Genomic DNA, 23,026 nt, shown 5'->3' on the forward strand with positions numbered 1-23,026 from the left:
ATTTCAGTTATCTATTCAGAGTCCAGTTGGCTTTGTTAATGAAAACCATGTTCTAATTTTAATGTTAACAGGCCATGGTGCTCAGAAATTTAACATTCATTATATGATTTAAATTGAATATACAGTTGTATCAGCAACCATTATAGGCAAATTACTCTACTGACTGCTTGGAAAGTTATCCTAATTTTAAGAAAATGTTCCTAATGCATAAAATAAATTAATAATCCTTCATGTGAATTGAAGTCCACAATGTTCCTCTTATTATTAGAACTATTAGGTTACAACTGCTATGTGTGTAAAGGAGCAAGAAACAGAAAACAGAGATTATTTTCCTTATTGTACCATGGTATGGTTGAGGATAAACTGAAACTATGAATTAAAATATTGAAGCTATATTCTTAGATATACAGGAAAAAAGAGGTATATATGTGATAAGAAAGAAAATATCAAAACAGCAGGACAATAACATTAGCATTTTGCCTACTGCTGACAGAAGATTGAGAGTCAAGTATCAATAATAATTTAACTCTCCTGCCATCCTGGAAGCCTAGTCTATGTGCCATAGGGTAAATTGGAGCTTTTAAGATGCAGATTACATTCCTGCTTTCACGAGACCAAGTCTAGTGAAATCAGTTTTAAGTTGACAGGTATGATATTGTGCTGTACAATCGGATATAAAGACGTTATAACATGAATGCAAGTACATTGAAAGAGGTATGTTACAATTAAAGCATCATAAAGAGAAAAAAGAAACACCAGAATGCCAACTCTTCCAAAACTCTGTTGCTAAACATAGCATTTATTTTGAACACCCCAAAAACGGGTGTCGTGCAAGTATATTTGAATAAATCCTTGCAGTGTCCCCTCTGGCCTCAGGGTGTCGCTGTTAGCCAACGGGGACGCCGAAGAGAATGGAGAAGAGCTGCTGAACAGATGCTTCCCAAAGGAGAATTCCGGCATTTCGTTAAAGGCAGGGAAAAACAGCAGCTCACAAATGCAAAGCGGTCTTGCGAAAAGGGATGATCCCCAGAAATTAAGAAGAAAGGAGAGTGTTTCTTACTATTCCGCATTCCAATGAGATTTTGAGGCAGTCAGCTTTATCGCAGAGGGGATGGAGCGAGGGCAAGGAGGGAGTGGCAGAGCAATCCGAAGGCAAGTACTGTCGCTCTTACTATTGTCGGTTTCCTACCGGGCTGTCTCGGAACAGATTCATTATTCAGTCCCCGAAGAGATGTCAAAAGGTTCTATAGTGGGGAATCTTGCAAAGGATCTAGGACTGAGTCTCAGAGAACTGGCAAGTCGCAAAATGCATGCCATCTCTGTGGATAAGGTGCAGTATTTCAGAATCAGTGCAGAAAATGGAAACCTCTGTGTGAATGACAGGATAGACAGGGAAGAAATATGCAGTAGAAACCCACTATGTGTTCTTAATCTAAAAGTGGTTATTGAAAACCCGTTAAATATTTACCATCTAAAAATAGAGATACAAGACATTAATGATAATTCACCACAGTTTCTTAGTAGCTCTATCCAGTTGGAGATAATTGAAACAACACAAATAGGCACCAGGTTCCTTCTTGGGGATGCCAAAGATCCGGATATTGGCACAAACGCTTTACAGAATTACCATCTTAGCACCAATCCTTACTTTACTTTGGATGTGAAAGAGAGTCAAGATGGAAATAAATTTGCAGATTTAGTACTGCAAAAACCACTCGATCGTGAGAGTGAACCAACCCTTCAGCTAACACTTACTGCGCTGGATGGGGGGAAACCCAGAAAAACTGGCACAGCCCAAATATGGATCAATGTCACCGATGCCAATGATAATCCACCTATATTCACTCAAGAAATCTACAGAGTCAGTCTGAGGGAAAACCTACCAGTTGGATTCCTGGTGCTGCAACTTGTAGCTTCGGATAAAGATGAAGGTTCAAATGCACAAATCAGATATTATTTCAGCAATATACCGCTGAGTGCAAATAAGAAATTCAGCCTAGATTCAACCAGTGGAATGATTTCTCTTGTGGAACCATTGGATTTTGAGGAAAGTACAGAATATGTGATGACTGTAGCAGCAAAAGATGGAGGCGGATCAATGACCCATTGTAAAGTAGAAATAAAGGTCCTAGATGAGAATGATAATGTGCCAGAAATTATATTTGCATCTGTTTTTACTCCCATTCGGGAAGATTCTCAGTCTGGGACAGTTATTGCTCTCATCAATGTACATGACAGAGATGCTGGTGATAATGGAAAGGTCTTTTGTTATTTAGAAGATGACTTGCCATTCAAGATTCTTCCATCATCTGACAACTATTACACTCTCTTGACAGATAAACCTCTAGACAGGGAAAAAGGATCTAGGTATAATATTACAATCACAGCCACTGACAAGGGAACTCCTCCATTAAGCACAAACAAAACCATCTTGCTGCAGATCTCTGATATCAATGACAATGCCCCCGCTTTTGAGAAAGCGTCCTACAGCATCTACGTGCCAGAGAACAATCCTTCTGGTGCCTCCATCTTCCAGATTCAAGCCTTTGATCCGGATGTGGATCAAAACTCACACATTACATATTCAATCCTCACCAGCAACATAGAAGAACTTCCCATTTCCTCCTATATCTCCATTCATTCTGAGACCGGCACCATCTATGCCCAGCGGTCCTTTGACTATGAGCAGTTCAGGGAATTCCAGCTGCAGGTGAAGGCCCAAGATGGCGGGAGTCCCTCTCTCAGCAGCAACGTCACAGTCAGGGTGTTTATCCTGGATTGGAATGATAACAGCCCTCAAATCCTGTCCCCTTCACCAGACTCCAAGGACTCTGCCCTCTTTGAGATGGTCCCTCGTTCAGCCGAGGCAGATTATCTGGTAACAAAAGTAGTGGCTGTGGATGCTGATTCTGGACACAACGCCTGGCTCTCCTACCAGCTGATTCAAGCCACAGAACCAGCCCTCTTCACTATTGGCTCCCATACGGGTGAGATCAGGACAGCAAGAACCTTTATGGAGAGAGATGCCATGAAACAGAGACTGGTCCTTCTGGTGAAGGATAATGGACAGCCGCCCCTCTCGGCCTCTGTCACTCTGAATCTGGTGTTTGCTGAGAACTTCCAGGAGGCCCTTCCGGAGATGAAAAACCAGATGAACAGCTCAGAGGATCAGTCGGACCTGCAGTTCTATTTGGTGGTGGCCTTAGCTGTGATGTCATTTTTATTCCTCTTGTCAGTGATTCTGGCCATTGCCATCAAACTCCGGCAGTCAGGAAAGTTCAGTTTCTTACCATGTTTTGCTCCCATTTCCCATTCCACAGCTGGGGTCATATTTCCACCTAATTTTCAAGATGGGACTCTGCCTTATTCCTACCAGCTTTGCCTCTCCTCAGAATCCAGGAAGAATGAATTTACCTTCCTGGCACCAAACATTCATATTGCAGAGAATATGCTTTGTGGTGAAAAAACTGAGGTCCCTCTTTCAAGCGATGGAGAAAGCAGTTTGCATCCTCAAGTGGAAAATAACGGAAAGGTAAATATCAATTAAATGCAAACTCCATAGATCTATCCCCTAGAATACACCTGTTATTCAGAAGCTAATTCCATTCTCTTTTATTATCATTCTGATCGGTAACATTCATTTTTTTAAAAAAAAAATCATTTATGTTATTTATAGTGCAAAATACAGAAAAAATTATACCTATTAAAAAGAAAGGAAAAGAGAGAAAAAAGCTGCTTTTTTGTTTTACCCATGTTGCAGTTTGGTTCTGGTTTTACATTTGCTTCTCAATTTCCAATAGCAAAGAAGAATCTGTCCACTCCTGGATATGTAAGATTATACTGTTTAGCCAGCAGTAGTTGAACATAAAAAAAATCCATGCATCTTGATTAGTTCACTAAAAGAAATAAAATAAATCTATTCCTAATATCTCTGTACAAGAGGCAATATAATAAAGCATGGCTTAGGGCAGAAGTCCCCAACCTTTTGGGAACCAGGGACCGGTTCCGTGGAGAGAGGTTTTTCCACGGACTGGAGGGTGAGTGGTTTTGTGTGCTGCCTGCATCTCGTGGATGGGGCTTTGCTTGTTTGTGCAGACTGGTTGCTGGCATGCCACACCCCGATACTGGTCCACGGACCGGGGGTTGGGGACCCCTGGCTTAGGGATTCCACTGTGTTTGATCCCCAAGTATTGGTCATTAGGGATTCTTCTGAATTTTGCTTCCAAGAGAGCAGTAGTCATCACAAATGGGCCAGCATGACAAAGCTGCTAAATATAGGTAAGGTTATATATTTCATATAGCTTGCTAGTTTCCACATAGGGACAGAGATGTTTAAGAGAAAATGCTTAGGAAAGGAGGTAGAGTTACTTTGCCATTCTATATTCAGTATCAATGAGTTTATCATTTTGGCTACCTGATTAGGCTATAGAGGACTTCCCAAGATAAACCTAATGAATTAGATATTTGGTAATATTTCTTCTGGCAAGCAATTTAAACATGCCCTTTCTCAGAATGTGGGATAATTAATCTGAATTGTCCAACTGAGAGCAATAGCAAGGTAAGTTCCCCTTTTAGTAGTATTTTATACTAAAAGAAATTTCTCATGTCTAGGTAATGACTTTTCCATGAATTTGAAGATTTTAAATTGGCCTTAATTTATGTATGGCCCTATTTTACTTAAGTTTTACTTACGTTGTACCCTTTGTGCTTATTGCAATGATAGTTTTTAAAGGAGGGGGAGGTTATGCTCTTTTTAACATTATTCTCAGATACTATTTGAATTATTCTTGCAAAGATGTCCTGAATTATGCTGAAGGAAATATGCTAATTCCCTTATCGCATTATGATTTTATGATTATGCCAATACCAAGAGATATAGTACTTTTCACTTAGACATCAATGTTTGACTGATATTAGGTAATCAGTTCTCTGTCTGAAAGTATTCACTTTTTAGTCTCATACACACTTATCTAATATTATATGTCAAGTGTTTCAATAAGAGTATATAGTACATTTGCTTTTTGTGGTGAAAATATTACTGAATCAAAGAGATTCACCTGGTAATTGCTTTTGCCTTTATATTAAGTGTCCCTCCATTATATGGATAAACAACTCTTCAATAATCTATATCATGGGTGTCAAGCTCGCAACGTCACGGGACGTGTCACAATGTATTGTGACTTTTTTCCATTGCTGGCAATGGGGTGGGCGCGGTTTCACGATGATGCATCCGGCCTGTGGGGCAACAGTTTGACACCCCTGATTTATATAGTCTGGTTTCTCTTCAGATCATACAAATATTTCGCATTTACTGAAATCTATGTTAATTAATTTGAGTTTGAGAAATCCCTAAGTGCTCAAGTAGTACTACTTTCTGGATGTTTTCTTTGTTGCAAGTATCATTTCTTTAGGCTAAACAGTGGGGCAAAAAAGTATTTAGTCAGTCACCAATTGTGCAAGTTCTCCTACTTAAAAAGATGAGAGAGGCCTGTAATTGTCATCATAGGTAGACCTCAACTATGAGAGACAAAATGAGAAAACAAATTCAGACAATCACACTGTCTGATTTGAAAAGTTTATTTGCAAATTATGGTGGAAAATAAGTATGTGGTCACCTACAAAGAAGCAAGATTTCTGGCTTTCACAGACCTGTAACTTCTTCTTTAAGAGGCTCCTATATCCTCCACTCATTACCTGTATTAATGGCACCTGTTTGAATTTGTTATCAGTATAAAAGACACCTGTCCACAAACTCAAACAGTCACACTCCAAACTCCACTATGGTGAAGACCAAAGAGCTGTCGAAGGACACCAGAAACAAAATTGTAGACCTGCACCAGGCTGGGAAGACTGAATCTGCAAAAGGCAAGCAGCTTGGTGTGAAAAAATCAACTGTGGGAGCAATAATTAGAAAATGGAAGACATACAAGACCACTGATAATCTCCCTCGATCTTGGCTCCATGCAAGATCTTACCCCGTGGGGTCAACATGATCACAAGAACGGTGAGCAAAAATCCCAGAACCACACCTAGTGAATGACCTGCAGAGAGCTGGGACCAACGTAACAAAGGCACTACGCCGCCAGGGACTCATATCCTGCAGTGCCAAACGTGTCCCCCTGCTTAAGCCAGTACATGTCCGGGCCCGTCTGAAGTTTGCTAGAGAGCATTTGAATGATCCAGAAGAGGATTGGGAGAATGTCATATAGTCAGGTGAAACCAAAGTAGAACTGTTTGGTAGAAACATAACTCGTCGTGTTTGGAGGAGAGAGAATGCTGAGTTGCATCCAAAGAACACCATACCTACTGTGAAGCATGGGGGTGGCAACATCATGCTTTGGGGCTGTTTCTCTGCAAAGGGACCAGGACGACTAATCCGTGTACAGGAAAGAATGAATGGGGCCATGTATCGTGATATTTTGAGTGCAAACCTGTTGGAATGTTCATGAGGAGGAAGAGTCATGTGGTAACTCAGTCAGCCAATGTGAAGAAAGTGCTATTGAGTCTGTGCAAAGGGTATTGAGTTAGGAGCTGGATTTCCAGTCTCAGGTTTGTCTCTGTATCTCTCTGTAAGAAGTCTTCAATTGAGCTATGTTGCTGTAAAGAAGAATGTATGGTATTGTAAATATTTTGATATATATATAAAGAAGTTATTTTGAATCACCTAAATGCAGTCAACTGTGAGAGCTTCTGATTTATTTTTCACCAGCAGAGAAATTAAAATTCTCTAACAGTTATGGGCCCAGAGCTTACTAAGGACTGCATTGTAATTTAAAGCTGGAAGAAATTGCCTGTGTTTAGAAAGTATAAGAACAAGGCAGAATTAGCAGAATGGATGCAATGGAATTTAAGGAAAGCTGTGTGCCTAGTTTGGGCCAGAAGAATTACATTATATGGGCTGCAAAAATGGAATGTTTACTGAAAGCTAAAGAGCTGTGGTATATTGTAGAAAATCCACCACAAGTATTTGCAGCTGCTGATCAGAAGAATCATGATCGAGCAATGGCTTATCTCATCTTGAATTTAGATGATGAACAATTTCTAAATGTTGCAAATTTAAAGACTGCAAAGGAGATTTGGTTGAAGTTGAAAGCTGTGCATGTGAATGTTTCTGCATGCAATATAGTGCAATTGTCAAGAAAACTTTACAGGGCCTGTTTGCAACCAGGTGAATCTGTGGAACAGCATTTAAATAAAATGCAAAGTTTATTTTTGGACTTAGAGCAACGTGGGATTAAATTCCCTGAGTCCCAGAAGGTTTTATTGTGTTGAACAGTTTAGATAAAACCTGGGACACAGTTTCTGTCATATTTGAGTGTAAAGAAGAGCAAGACTTAAATTTTGAGGCTTTAAAGGCATGTTTGCTTAATGGACAAGAAAAGCGCCATTTTAGAAGCAGCCACGAGGAGGTGAAATTCCTGAGGAGGGGGTCCAGACTGCAAGTTTCCGAAGAAGAAACATTTTGCAAGCAGAGAGCTAAGCGAGAAAAGAATTGCTACATTTCTGGAGCAAAGACACATCTGAAAAGGAACTGTTTGCAAAGGAACAATTTGCAGCAAAGGACATTTGTGCAACCAAAAAGGACTGATTTGCAAAAGGAACATTTTGGTGTTGCAAAAGTTTGCTATAGCAACAACAGAGACAAGTGGCTAATAGATAGTGGGGCAAGTCAAACAATTGTTAATGACTCTGAATTATTTTGCAGGTTTGTTCCAGTAGCACAAGAAGCTGTGGCTTTGGCAAATGGCCAGAAAGCAAAAGTCATCGGAAAAGGCGATGTAAAAATTCCATATTTGGAATCAAAGTTTACCAATGTGCTTTGTGTACCTGAGATGGAACATAATTTGTTAAGTGTGTCTAATTTAGACAAACAAGGTTTTGAGATCATTTTTGTAAATGGGAAGTGTCTCATCAAAAGGAATGGGAATATTTGTGCAGAAGGCATAAAGGAAGATAATCTATATGTATTGCAGGGACAAAAGGTTCAATGTTCCCATATATTTAAGAATGTTGCAGAGCATGATTCATGTGTTCATCTTCTACATAGAAGACTTGGCCATGCAAGCTTTAAAGTTTTGCAGCAAATGCAAGATTTTGCAGAAGGGCTAAATTTGAAGGGATGCAAAACATATTTGGACTGTGCAGTATGCAAAGCATCGAAGTCAAAGGCATTCCCAGTTAGTAAATATAGCACAAGACAAACAAAAAGAGTTCTAGAGCTGGTCCATGCAGATCTGGTGGGACCTATGCAAGCCAGTTTGGGAGGAGCAAAATATGCACTGGTAATTGTTGATGATTATAGCAGGTATAGTTTTTGCTACTTGCTTACAGCAAAGACAGAGGTGCTACAACAATTCAAACAGTGGGTAAGTTTTGTAGAGAGAAGGTAAAGAAAACAAGTGTGTCAGTTGCAAACTGACAGAGGTACTGAATTTATGTCAACTAAATTCCAACAATGGTTGGGGCAGTTGGGGATAAGACACAGACGTACAAATCCTTACACAGCAGCAGAGAATGGTGTAGCTGAAAGAAGGAATGGTGTTTTGCAAACAATGAAAGATTCATTATTGGAGGATTCTGGTTTGAGCAGGTCATATTGGGGAGAAGCCATATTGACTGCCAATTATATAGTTAACAGGCTGTGGAGTTCCTCCATTAATAATACTCCATATGCCATTCTATATGGGAGAAAGCCATCACTGGCACATTTGAGAATTTTTGGTAGTACTGCATGGGTACATATTCCAAAAGCAATCAGAAGAAAGGGACAGCAAAAAGCAAGAAAGCTCAGGTTTGTGGGCTATGAGCCAGGGTCAAAAGGATATCGCTTTAGCGATGGAAGTAAAAGAATTATAATTTCAAGGTCTGCTAATTTTGCAGAACAAAATTGGGACAGAATTAATGCAAATTCTGGGTATGTATCACTTAATGACGGTGATCTATTTAATGACAATAACTCATCTAATGATAAAAAATGATGTTGAAGATGAAAATATTATTGAAGATGTCAATGTTCAGGGAGGAGAGCTGAACAAGACATGAAACCAGAAAGAATTGAGACACAGGAGCAGTTAATACCACGTAGGTCAGAGCGATGTAACAAAGGAATTCCGCCTGACAGGTATTCTGCCAGCAAGATAAAGGTTTGCAATATGTGGTATGAGCCAAGAAGTTATAAAGAAGTGTTGGCATTACCAAAAGCTGAACAAGAAAGATGGAAGGAGGCCATGGATAAAGAGATGAAATCCATGGGAGACCATGAAGTATTTAAATCAGTGACTTTGCCACAGGGAACCAAAGCTGTGGGTTGTAAGTGGGTATATAAGAAAAAGGTATTGCCAAATAATGACATACAGTTGTTGCAAGATTTAAATATTAATGTAAAAGAATCTGTAAAGGTATTTGAAGACAATGCTGCCTGTATAAAAATGGCAACTGGTGACAGGGTGAAGAACAGAAGTAAACATGTAGACATTAAGTATTGTAATGTCAGGGAAGCTGTACAAGGAAAATTGATTAGTTTACATCATTGTTCTTCTGAGGATAATTTGGCAAACATGATGACTAAACCATTGGGTAGTGTTCACTATGAAGAATGCGTTAAGTCAATAGGTCTGATGTCTCTTCCTGTTATGAAGGGAGGAGTGTTGGAATATTCATGAAGTTATTTTGGAATATATAAGTTATTTTGAATCAGCTAAATGCAGTCAACTGTGAGAGCTTCTGATTTATTTTTCACCAACAGAGAAATCAAAATTCTCTAACAAAACCTCCTTCCATCAGCAAGGGCATTGAAGATGAAACGTGGCTGGGTCTTTCAGCATGACAATGATCCCAAACACACCGCCTGGGCAATGAAGGAGTGGCTTCGTAAGAAGCATTTCAAGGTCCTGGAGTGGCCTAGCCAGTCTCCAGATCTCAACCCCATAGAAAACCTTTGGAGGGAGTTGAAAGTCCATGTTGCCCAGCGACAGCCCCAAAACATCACTGCTCTAGAGGAGATCTGCATGGAGGAATGGGCCAACATACCAGCAACAGTGTGTGCCAACCATGTGAAGACTTACAAAAAACGTTTGACCTCTGTCATTGCCAACAAAGGATATATAACAAAGTATTGAGATGAACTTTTGATATTGACCACATCCCTATTTTCCACCATAATTTGCAAATAAATTCTTTCCAAATCAGACAATGTGATTGTCTGGATTTGTCTTCTCATTTTGTCTCTCATAGTTGAGATCTACCTATGATGACAATTACAGGCCTCTCTCATCTTTTTAAGTGGGAGAACTTGCACAATTGGTGGCTGACTAAATACTTTTTTGCCCCACTGTATACTGGATGTGGATAGTGATTATACCTCAGCATCTAAGAGAAGTAATTTATATGTGAATAAACCTAAAAGAACTACAGGTTAGATTAAATGGATTTTTTAAATTGAAGGTCCTGTTGATATTCCCTTCAAAAGTGTACCATTCATCCAAAGTTAGTAGGTGTGTAGCCATGATTTATGATAATAGAAGCAAAAAATTTCTAAATCCAAGATCACAAAATCACAATTTGGCCACCATAGCTAATCTAATATCAAATCTTAATCAAGAAAAGGGCACCAACCATATCTCTGTATAATTGGTTCCACTATCAAACCACTGATACTGTTTAAAGGTTCCTTCTAAAATCCACTTGTAAGCACCTTCTTAAAACTTGTTACTGCGTGACAGAGAAAAGATCTTGACTTTCTGGTCTATATTACATTCTTTCAAGGATTTGAAAAGTACTATTATTTTCCTTCTCATTTTAATGTTACATTCTTATAAATGTTGCTAATTACCTAAAGTCACAAAACCAGGCACTAAATATACAACTAAAGGTAAACTTTTTGTTTCCCTTCATACTTTTAATTGTCTTTTTGTTACCATATCACACTTGTTTATTCACACATTATTCAGAAATGATTGTTGAATAATCAGACTTTACACTTTGTGAGCATCTTGTAATTAAATGAATATGAAACATTGTATTCCACCAATAAGAATTTCTGTGGAATTCTCTTATTCTAAATAAATTTCAAAAGCCAGCAAATTCTCTTTTATCAGGTTGAATGACCATAGTCAATAAGAATAGTAAAAAATATTCAGCAGAGCACTAATAGCATCATCAAAAGCCTAGGTGGCAGCATTTATCAAGTTAATCTTGGTTGAGCTTGACAGATCCCTCAAAAGCAAAGCAAGGTTAGATTAATACTTGGATGGAAGACTCCCAGCATATCGTACAGCTGCAGGCTTTATGGGAAGGTGAAAATATCCAGAAGGAGAAAATGACAAGAAATGTTTTGAAGTGTTCCCACAAAAACTGCAAATGAAGTGTCATTTTTTTATGACATGAAATTGTAGACTGAGAAACAGGAGAAACCTATATTAGTTGATCATAAAATTACAGCAGGGCATTAAAAGTGTGATCATTCAAGATTTCATACTCAGATGGATTTAAATTAGCACAGTTGCTCTTTTTGTGAAGTTGCAACAAAGAGACTTTGGTAGCATGATCCATGAAGAATTAAATATTGGAATTCCAACTCTTCAGAATAAAAAATAATGGTTAGAAGTGACCTTGGTGGTCTTCTAGTCAACCCCCTGCTTGAGCAGGAGACCCTATACCATAGGTGTAAAAGTCGCCACGTCACGTGATGTGTCGCAACGTATCGCGACTCTTTTTGCATTGCCGGCAATGGGGTGGGTGTGGCTTCAGTATGATGAAGCCGGCCTGCAGGCTGGCGGTTTGACACTCTTGCCCTATGCAATCCAGACAAACCAAGGTGGGGCCAGCATTTCCGAGCTGACCTCTGTGTCTCACCTTTGGAAGGCAAGTCACAGGGCAATTTTCAAAAAGGAGGCAAAGTGAAGCAAAACCAAATTAGATTTAAATTTGGTTGTCATAAAAATTATGTTAATTACATATAGTTAATATTATTACTCTCCACCCTATTGCATTAAAAATGACAATTTAGCAATAACTTTTGAAAGGATTAAGTCTTTGTTGGTCTGTATAGGACCTAGCTTTAAATATTCTTCGAATGTACTTTTCAATTTCAGCCTTCAGTAAATATCTGTTATCTTCCAGAAGAAGTGAATAAAATTTTATTTCTTGTACATCATTGTAACAATGCGTAGAAGAGAGTTAGGCACTTAAGGAATCTCTTTGAAGAATCTTTTAAAAAAAATCAGAAGAATTTCTTTAAAATTTCAAAGCCTTGACTTTCCTCCCAACTGTATAAGAATGCCAAAGGAAGTAACTAGACAAATAGAAAAATGTGACTGGATAGCCATTTGTCTGAAATGGTATAGGGTTTCCCACCTGAGCAGGGAGTTGGACTAGATGACCTCCAAGATCCCTTCCAACATGTTATTATCATCATCATCATCATCATCATCATCATTATTATTATGGATCATCGCACAGTCAGCCAGATGTTCAGACTGGATTTGGCATTTTGTCTACTTATCAAGTCCTTATCCAGGACCTGGGATAGGCAGATGTGGATGTTTGATGGTATTACAGATATCGTCGCAGGATGGAAGCAGTTCCTAGTAAGGCCGCCTTTTGCAATTGACTAATAGCAAATTTGTCAATGCCAATGGTGTTCAAGTGGTGCTCCAGTTGTTTTGGGATTACACCCAAGGAGCCTATCACTATTGGTACTACCCTTGCTTGCTTTTGCCACAGTCTTTCTATTTCTATTTTCAGTCTTTCTATTTCTATTCACAGTCTTTCTATTTTTATTTTATTATTATTATTAGTAGTAGTAGTATTAGTATTATTATTAAAATTCTCCCTTTGACTGGGCATTTTTACTTGACGGGTGTTACTTTTGTTCTGTTGAAAATATGCACAAAAACCTGAGTAATTCTATTCTATATCATGATGCCAAAACCTTCTGGGAGCCATACTATATATTTTCAAATGTTTATTTTAAACATATTCCTCCCACAGGGAATATATGTATCTCAAAGACTTGCATATTTATAAGTAATTTCTGATATCACACATATCAATTTACAGTATATATTTGAAGATTCAGTTTCAAAGAAATCATGCATTTATTGCCACAATACCACCATGCTTTTTACTCAGCTCCACTTTTCTGTGTTTTGCACACTAATTATTAGCCAAGTGACTCTGTATGGCTTACAATACAATGTGGATTGGAGTGTATTGCAACCCCTTTTCTCACTTCTTGATCCCTTTCTGGAGCATTCAGAAACTTGAAAACACTTTGCTTTGTGTCATGTGGATCATGCTAATAAAGAATTCCCCCAGTTACGGATTGCAGAAAAATTATGAGTGATACAGAAAAAAATTGTGGAAAGATTTTGCTTTCTGAAATTTTCTGTCAGATAAATTATTGCCTCTAATATTGAAAAAGGACACAAGAAACGGATATTACTTAGCAATCTATAGAAGCAGTCAGTCCTTCCTAACCATATAAAATCATCAGCAAAATAGAAAAAAGTGAAGTTATTTCTTTAAGATGCTTCTTGCAGTTCTGCATCGGAGACTCAGAGTGCCGCTGTTGGCCAACATAGTTCCCAGAAAGGAGCTGGCAATCTAATGGGCTTCCTGCCTTCTGACTATCCACTCACCGAGTGCAGAGCAGTCAAAGAGCAGGACTGAGGGACCCTCAAACACCATGGCAGAGAAAAGAAAACCACTGCAAGGCAGATAAAACTCAGGAGAATCCCAGGACCCTCTTGGTGCTTTCTTCCCAATGGGAATTTAAACTCCTCAGCTTACTGGATCGCACAAAGCACTTTTCACCGCAGGTGGGATGGACGGCAGGAGCAAAGCAAAGAGCAGCTCTGTAAAAAGGCAAGTACGTCTCCTCTTCTTATTGTCTTTCGTCTGCCAGACTGCCTCGGAGCACGTTCGCTATTCAATTCCAGAGGAAATGGGAAAGGGTTCCGTTGTGGGGAATCTTGCCAAGGATCTGAAGCTGAGTCCTGCAGAAGTGGGAAATCGCAACCTGCATATCCTTTCTTTAGGCAAAAAGCAATACTTCTCCATTAATGCTGAAAATGGGAATCTGTATGTAAAAGACAGGATTGACCGAGAGGAAATCTGTGGGGAAACTGCAGTCTGCCCCATCAGTTTTGAAGTGGTGAGTGCAAACCCCATGGACATATTTTATATAACAGTAGAGATCCAGGATATCAATGATAATGCACCACATTTCTTAAATGGTGATATCAAGTTAGAGATAAGTGAATCCTCTTTACCAGGAGCCACATTTCTTCTTGGACAAGCAGAAGATCCTGATATTGGAACAAATTCTCTCCAGGACTATCATTTAAGAAATAACCAATATTTTATTCTGGATATTAGTAAACGTGATTCAGCAAACAAATATGTAGAATTGGTGCTGGAAAAACAGTTGGATCGTGAAAGTGAAAGCACTGTTAGTTTAACCCTTAGTGCTCTTGATGGAGGAACCCCTGCAAAAACTGGAACAGCCAAAATACAGATTACAGTCAAAGATGCTAATGACAACCCACCTGTCTTCAGTCAAAAAGTGTACAAAATCAGCCTCAAAGAGAATGCGTCAAAGGGATCTACTGTAATACAGGTCAAAGCCACAGACAAAGATGAGGGTTCCAATGGTCAGATCACCTATTCCTTCAGCAATATTGCTGATAATGTGCATCGAAAATTTGACTTGGATTCAGAACAGGGATTTATATCAATTCACGAAGAGCTAGATTTTGAGGAAACAGAGAAGCATACCATAGCAGTAGAAGCAAGGGATGGAGGTGGATTAGTAGCACACTGTAACGTTGAAATAACGCTATTAGATGTAAATGACAATGCCCCAGAAGTGATTCTCGCCTCCTCATCCAGAGAAATTCCTGAAAACTCTCCAATAGGAACATTGGTAGCTCTCATCAATACAAATGATAGAGATTCGGGGGATAATGGGGAGGTCAATTGCCATTTAGAGACTGCTTCCCCATTCAAAATAGTATCAGCAGCTAATAACTATTATAAGCTGCTGACAAATGGTCTCCTAGACAGAGAAAGCACCCCAGGGTACAATCTTACAATCACAGCCACAGACAATGGTACGCCCCCTCTTTCTACACAGAAAACCATCTCACTGGAGATTTCGGATATCAACGATAATGCCCCTGCCTTTGAGAAATCTTCATATAGTGTCTATGTGGCAGAGAACAATCCTGCTAGCTCCTCCATCTTCAGCATCAAAGCTGTAGACCCCGATCTTGGTCGCAACGCTAGGATCACCTTCTCCATCCTCACTAGCAAAATAGAGGCGCTACCTCTCCCGTCTTACCTCTCCATTAACTCAGAAAGTGGCACCCTCTATTCTCAGAGGTCTTTTGACTATGAGCAACTCAGAGAGTTTGAGGTACAGGTGAAGGCTGAAGATGGCGGCTCCCCTCCTCTCAGCAGCAATGCCACACTGAAGGTGTTCATCCTGGACCAAAATGACCAAAGCCCTCAAATTCTGTATCCTTCTCCAGGAGCAGAGGGCTTGGCCTCCTTTGAGATGGTGCCTCGCTCGGCAGAGATGGGGTACCTGGTTACAAAGGTGGTGGCTGTGGACGCCGACTCTGGGCACAATGCCTGGCTCTCCTATCATCTACTGCAAGCCACTGAGCCGGGGCTCTTCACCATTGGTGCCCACACTGGTGAAATCAGGACACTGCGGACGTTTCTGGAAAGGGATGCCCTGAAGCAGAAGCTGGTGGTCTTAGTGAAGGATAATGGGCAGCCCCCTCTGTCTGCTACAGTCAGTCTCAATCTGATTTTTGCTGAAAACTTCCAAGAGGCACTGCCAGAAATAAATAACCAAACCACCGATTCAGAGCAACAGCCTGAGCTCCAGTTCTACCTCGTGCTGGCCTTAACTTTGATCTCCTTTTTGTTCCTCTTGACTGTAACTCTAGTCATTATGATGAAACTCCGACAGTCGGGGAATCTGAAGTTTCTTCCATGCTTTGCTCCCATTCCCCATTCAAGCAATGCCATTATATTCCCACCAAATTATGAGGAAGGAACTATTCCTTACTCCTATCAGCTCTGCTTATCCTCTGAGTCCAAGATACATGAAATTACTTTTCCAACTCCCAAAGTTCAAACTGCTGAATATATTTCATGCAACCAAAATTCTGATGTTCTTCTGCCTACTAATGGAGCCAATGTCCTAATTTCTGAGATGGATAAAACTAATTTGGTGAGTTTTCCTTTGAAGAGTACCAACTTTGCATATTTTGTTAATGAAATTGAAAGTGTTAAAAGATTCTATAAATACATCAGATCCTTTGATTTCTGTGTAAAAATAAGGAAATCTATTTTATTGTATACAAGTCATCCTTTAGTTATGACTACAACTGAGCGCAACATTTCTGTTGCTAAGTGAGAAAGTTTTTAGGTGAATTTTTCTGCACTTTATGACCTTTCTTGTCACAATTGGTAAGAGTTGTTACATTAGTAAAACTGTTGTTACGTGAATCTGGCTTCCCCATTGACTTTGCTTATCAGAAGGTCACAAAAGGTGATCACATGATCCTGGGGGATTACAATTGTCTTATGAGTCGGTTGCCAAATATCTGAATTTTGATCACGTGACCATAGCGATGCTATAATGGTTGTATCTATGAAAAATGATCATAAGTTACATTTCTCAGTGCTGTTGTAACTTCGAACAGTCACTAAATGAATTGTTGTAATGAGAGAATTTATTTATTTAGTTTATCTGGCACCCATCTCATTGTCAAGCAATTCTGGGCACTTTACACTGTCATAAGTATGTTGTTTTATAAGTATGATTGAAACCAGATAAGAATTGATGAGTTTTTTCCATAGATCTTTCTAGTGAAAGGAAAGGAAATGACTAAACTTCAATCATTTGTAAATATTTTGAATGAAATTAAGTAGCAATAACCTCAAATATATATAATGAATGACTTTTTAATGATTCCTCAGTCGCAAATCTTGTAACAGTAATTAATGGACAGCTTCTTAAGCACTCATGGTTCACCTTTTTTGATACACATGAAATGTCTCAATAATGGATGCCAATATTTTGTGTGAGACATTTTACGAGATGAAGCTAATATGAAATCCCATTTTGTTTTCCATTGTGACTATAATTCAACTAAAATCATTTCTACTCTCTATGTATTTATTTTAATAAATTAAACTAATTAAGTTTTAATTATAAAGTAATTTTTGATAAGCACAGGAAAAACTTTTTTACAAATAAAGAGATAAACAAATAACCCAAGCATGCCATGTTAAATGTATGTGCCTTACTCCTGAGAGAGATAATGAAAAACAACTTGGGTTTTTAAAAAAGGCTCATTGCTTTCCTTTCTTTCAAACATATTCCACGCTGTTGATTAATCTGTCAAAGCAGCTTACACTTTAGAAGTCTAAACATAAAAAAAAGTCCAGTTCCTCATTTTCTCTTTACATTTAACAACACATTATTTTTTAAAAAAGGAAAACCACTATCACATTGTCACACCCTCAATAGTCCTGAGAAGAAAATAGTAGAATCTACTCCTGACATCAGATTTTTGCAAAAGATCGATATTAATTGTAACATAACATTTGCAGCTAGGTTGCTTGTTGCAGTTGTGGGCTTCCATATTTAAAAAATGGAGGACAGTTTTAGGATACTGCATATAAAATCCACTAAATTATTTACCAGTGAAAATGTTTTTGTGTCAGATCCTACTTCATTGCTAGCATATTGATTATATACAGATTAAATAATAAAAGAGAAAATGACATAATAGAAGTTAGAAAAAAAACATTACTAGAAATATTAGAGAAGTGAAAGAATGTAAAGGAGACGTTAAAACAATTACATTTTCAAATCCTGGGTGACTTCATTAATGAAAACTATGTTCTAATATTATATTGCTTGCCATTGTAGTCAAGAATGTTATTACATGATTTAAATGACTTTCCAGATTTGTCAGGAACTGTCATAGGCAGACCATACAAACTATTCACAAAGTTACATTATTGCTAAGAACATTTTTCTAATGCTTAAAATGAGCCAGTATTTTTAGAGTGTTGGAGCACATCTTTCACTCATGCTCCCTCTTCCTCTTGTTAGTAAAACTATTGCCTACGTAAAAGAAAATAAAAGAAATAGAAAATTGACATTTAGTAATTTCCCTATGGTGCCATGATATGGTTCAAGATAAATTAAATTCTGAGATCAAACACATTGTACCTAAGATATATTTTAAGTGTCACTCTCACCCCATTTATTGAATCTAGCCTGTGTACCATAGGGTAGGTAAGAGTATTTCAGATGCATAAAACTCTCAATCTTCAGTTATGTGCTTATTATCCTGTGGAGTGAATTCTAAGTTAGCAAGTATTAACATCGCATTGTGCACCATGACATTAAAAGCTCAATGAATGAAAGTTCATTGAAAGAGCTATGTAGTCCAGCGTGACGAAGAGAAAAAAACAAAAACTACAAAGCCAACTCTTCCAAAACTCTGTTGCAGTTTTCAGTTAACACAGCATTTATTCTGAACACCCTAAAAACGGGTCACATCCAAGCACTTTTTTTAATTACTTGCGGGATAGAATTACGTGCAGTTTCCCCTCTGGCCTCAGGGTGTCGCTGTTAGCCAACGGGGACGCCGAAGAGAATGGAGAAGAGCTGCTGAACAGATGCTTCCCAAAGGAGGATTCCGGCATTTCGTTAAAGGCAGGGAAAAACAGCAGCTCACAAATGCAAAGCGGTCTTGCGAAAAGGGATGGTCCCAGCAATTAAGAAGAAAGGAGAGTGTTTCTTACTATTCTGCATTCCGATGAGATTTTGAGGCAATCAACATTATCGCAGAGGGGATGGAGCGAGGGCAAGGAGGGAGTGGCAGAGCAATCCGAAGGCAAGTACTGTCGCTCTTACTATTGTCGGTTTCCTACCGGGCTGTCTCGGAACAGATTCATTATTCAGTTCCCGAAGAGATGTCAAAAGGTTCTATAGTGGGGAATCTTGCAAAGGATCTAGGACTGAGTCTCAGAGAACTGGCAAGTCGCAAAATGCAAGCCATCTCTCTGGATGAGGTGCAGTATTTCAGAATCAGTGCAGAAAATGGAAACCTCTGTGTGAATGAAAGAATAGATAGGGAAGAAATATGTGGCAGAACCCCACTATGTGTTCTTAATCTAAAAGTGGTTATTGAAAACCCGTTAAATATTTACCATCTAAAAATAGAGATACAAGACATTAATGATAATTCACCACAGTTTCTCAGTAGCTCTATCCAATTGGAGATAATTGAAACAACACAAATAGGCACCAGGTTCCTTCTTGGGGATGCCAAAGATCCGGATATTGGCACAAACACTTTACAGAATTACCATCTTAGCACCAATCCTTACTTTACTTTGGATGTGAAAGAGAGTCAAGATGGAAATAAATTTTCAGATTTAGTACTGCAAAAACCACTCGATCGCGAGAGTGAACCAACCCTTCAGCTAACACTTACTGCACTGGATGGGGGAAAACCCAGAAAAACTGGCACAGCCCAAATATGGATCAATGTCACCGATGCCAATGATAATCCACCTATATTCACCCAAGAAATCTACAGAGTCAGTCTGAGTGAAAACCTACCAGTTGGATTTCTGGTGGTGCAACTTGTAGCTTCGGATAAAGATGAAGGTTCAAATGCACAAATCAGATATTATTTCAGCAATATACCACTGAGTGCAAATAAGAAATTCAACCTAGATTCAACCAGTGGAATGATTTATCTTGTGGAACCATTGGATTTTGAGGAAGCCAGAGAATATGTGATGACTGTAGCAGCAAAAGATGGAGGTGGATCAATGACCCATTGTAAAGTAGAAGTAAAAATCCTTGATGAAAATGATAATGTGCCGGAAATGATGTTTGCATCCATTTTTAATTCAATTCTGGAAGATTCTCAGACTGGAACAGTTATTGCTCTAATTAAAACCAATGACAAAGACATGGATGATAATGGAAAGGTCATTTGTTATTTAGAAGATGACTTACCATTCAAGATTCTTCCATCATCTGACAACTACTACACTCTCTTGACAGACAGACTTTTGGACCGAGAAAAAGCATCTCAGTATAATATTACAATCACAGCCACTGACAAGGGAACTCCTCCATTAAGCACAAACAAAACCATCTTGCTGCAGATCTCTGATATCAATGACAATGCCCCCGCTTTTGAGAAAGCATCCTATAGCATTTACGTGCCAGAGAACAATCCTTCTGGTGCCTCCATTTTCCAGATTCAAGCCTTTGATCCGGATGTGGATCAAAACTCACACATCACATATTCAATCCTCACCAGCAACATTGAAGAACTTCCCATTTCCTCCTATATCTCCATTCATTCTGAGACCGGCACCATCTATGCCCAGCGATCCTTTGACTATGAGCAGTTCAGGGAATTTCAGCTGCAGGTGAAGGCCCAAGATGGCGGGAGTCCCTCTCTCAGCAACAACGTCACAGTCAGGGTGTTTATTCTGGATCGGAATGATAACAGCCCTCAAATCCTGTCCCCTTCACCAGACTCCAAGGACTCTGCCCTCTTTGAGATGGTCCCTCGTTCAGCCAAGGCAGATTATCTGGTAACAAAAGTGGTGGCCGTGGATGCTGATTCCGGACACAACGCCTGGCTCTCCTACCAACTGATTCAAGCCACAGAACCGGCCTTCTTCACTGTTGGCTCCCATACAGGTGAGATCAGGACAGCAAGAACCTTTATGGAAAGAGATGCCGTGAAACAGAGACTGGTCCTTCTGGTGAAGGATAATGGACGGCCACCCCTCTCGGCCTCTGTCACTCTGAACCTGGTCTTTGCTGAGAACTTCCAGGAGGCCCTTCCGGAGATGAAAAACCAGATGAACAGCTCAGAGGATCAGTCGGACCTGCAGTTCTATTTGGTGGTGGCCTTAGCTTTGATGTCATTTTTATTCCTCTTGTCAGTGATTCTGGCCATTGCCATCAAACTCCGGCAGTCAGGAAATTCTAATTTCTTACCATGTTTTGCTCCAGTTTCCCATTCCACAGCTGGGGTCATATTTCCACCCAATTTTCAAGATGGGACTCTGCCTTATTCCTACCAGCTTTGCCTCTCCTCAGAATCCAGAAAGAATGAATTTACCTTCCTGGCACCAAACATTCATATTGCAGAGAATATGCTTTGTGGTGAAAAAATTGAAGTCCCTCTTTCAAGTGATGGAGAAAGCAGTTTGCATCCTGAAGTAGGAAATAATGGAAAGGTAAATATTTAACTGCAAACTCTATAACAGCACCCCCTAAAAGACAGCTCACTCCTAGATTACATTCTATTTTAAGTTTCTAACACCTAAAATTGTATTTCTTCACAATATTTCACTGAGCCATTAAACATTGCTTTCTCAGAAAATGGTCCAACTAAGTGTAATATCAAGGTAAGTTTCTTTTTTAAGAACTTCCATATTGTTTTAACATAAAATCAGTTATCATATTAATTTTATTACAGAAGTTCTTGTGTCTAAGAGGTTAGTGTTTGCGTGTAGTTCAGGATTTTAATCTGACCCTTATTGTATTTTAATAGATCTTAGGTTTTTAACTCAGTTTCATCATATTATTGTCTGGCAGCATTTGAATTCTTGCATAAAGTAGTGATATAATTTTGAATGATACATACCCAAATGGTGTGTGTGTGTGTGTGTGTGTGTGTGTGTGTGTGAGAGAGATATAATGCTTTTAGGACTGTATTGATACATATTACCTCAAGGTTTGACCACCAATTTCTGAGTTCAAGTATTAATTTAGATGTCTTGTATTTTACAGTCTCAAAATATTTGCTAGAACAAAGATATAATCTGGATAATACAGTACTTTTGCATTTATGTTAGACTTTCTTTCATTATAAAAAAAAATTCCTTCTTACCCCTATGGGTAGTATGTGTCTTCCTCAATCTCAGGACCTCTACCAGAGGTCTGGGAGTTTGAAAATTTTGCACAGTAGCTTAGATGTTTGTAACATTGGACTCTAACTTTGGACAGAGAGCTCTGATGTTGTTCTTGTGAACTGTTGCAGCCACTCTCCCAGCTTATGAGTCATAGCCCAAAATGTTCCTACCATCATTAGGACCACTTTGGCCTTCTTCCTTCCTTCAAGTACTACTCCAAATTCTCATATTCCTTCTTCATGATGTTGCTGTTATTTGGCACTGCTACATTTACTATATTACCACTGCTATCTTTTGCTCCTTGTCTACTACCACAATGGTTGATTGACAAGTACCTTCCTGTCTGTCTGGATCGGAAAGTCCCACAGGATCTCAGCCCTCTTATTCTCCATGATCTTCTGTGGGATCTCCCATCTGAACCTGGGAGGATCTAACCCACATATGTGCATATGTTCCTGTACACAATCCCAGGTTATGCCTTCGATGCATGCCATTCCTATACTGATATAGAGGCAATTCTAAGATCTCACGCATTTCATTATACCATGCTACCATTCCCTTATTCTGGTAGCCTGGATATGACTAATACCACTCCATTTAGAGAAGAGTCTTATATTTGTGATATGTAAGTTATAGATGTATTTAAAGAATAACAGTTAAATAAAAACAGTTTGAATGATAGTTGTGCTGTTATTCCATTTAAAAGTGCAGTGATCATACAAAGTTAAAATATCTGTAGTCATGAGCTTTATGATTATAGAATCTTTATAGGCTTTATGATTATGATATCAAGCCTAATGATTATAGAATCAAAAAAACTTATGCATTCACCATTTTAAAATTGCCTCACACTACTGACTCATGTAATTTGGAATTCAGTGCTGAAGAGAACAGTTAAGGGAACTTGGTCAGTGGTGGGATTCAGCCGGTTCGCACCACTTTGGCAGAACCGGCAGCTAATTATTTGTTGCCCAGGCCCAGAATGGACTTCTGGAAGTGGCATTCACACAGACAACCAGTTGTTCACATATTTGAA

At 39.0% G+C, this 23,026-nt stretch overlaps 1 protein-coding gene across 1 annotated transcript in view; it reads left to right on the forward strand.

Annotated features, from left to right (window-relative positions):
• Positions 1-1,087: 1,087 nt before the first annotated feature.
• The window catches only part of LOC120300283, a 151,656-nt gene continuing 129,717 nt past the window's right edge, over positions 1,088-23,026 (forward strand). The window contains exons 1-5 of the mRNA XM_039326101.1: positions 1,088-3,532; positions 9,746-9,793; positions 13,778-16,246; positions 18,658-18,751; positions 18,860-21,312. Of these exons, the coding sequence (XP_039182035.1) occupies positions 1,112-3,532; positions 9,746-9,793; positions 13,778-16,246; positions 18,658-18,751; positions 18,860-21,312 (7,485 nt within the window). The 5' untranslated portion in view covers positions 1,088-1,111. The remainder of the gene's footprint in view (positions 3,533-9,745; positions 9,794-13,777; positions 16,247-18,657; positions 18,752-18,859; positions 21,313-23,026) is intronic.

The sequence above is a fragment of the Crotalus tigris genome, unplaced genomic scaffold (assembly GCF_016545835.1).
Source record: "Crotalus tigris isolate CLP2741 ecotype Arizona unplaced genomic scaffold, ASM1654583v1 scf7180000024339.11422700, whole genome shotgun sequence".
In the NCBI taxonomy this organism is placed as follows: domain Eukaryota; kingdom Metazoa; phylum Chordata; class Lepidosauria; order Squamata; family Viperidae; genus Crotalus; species Crotalus tigris.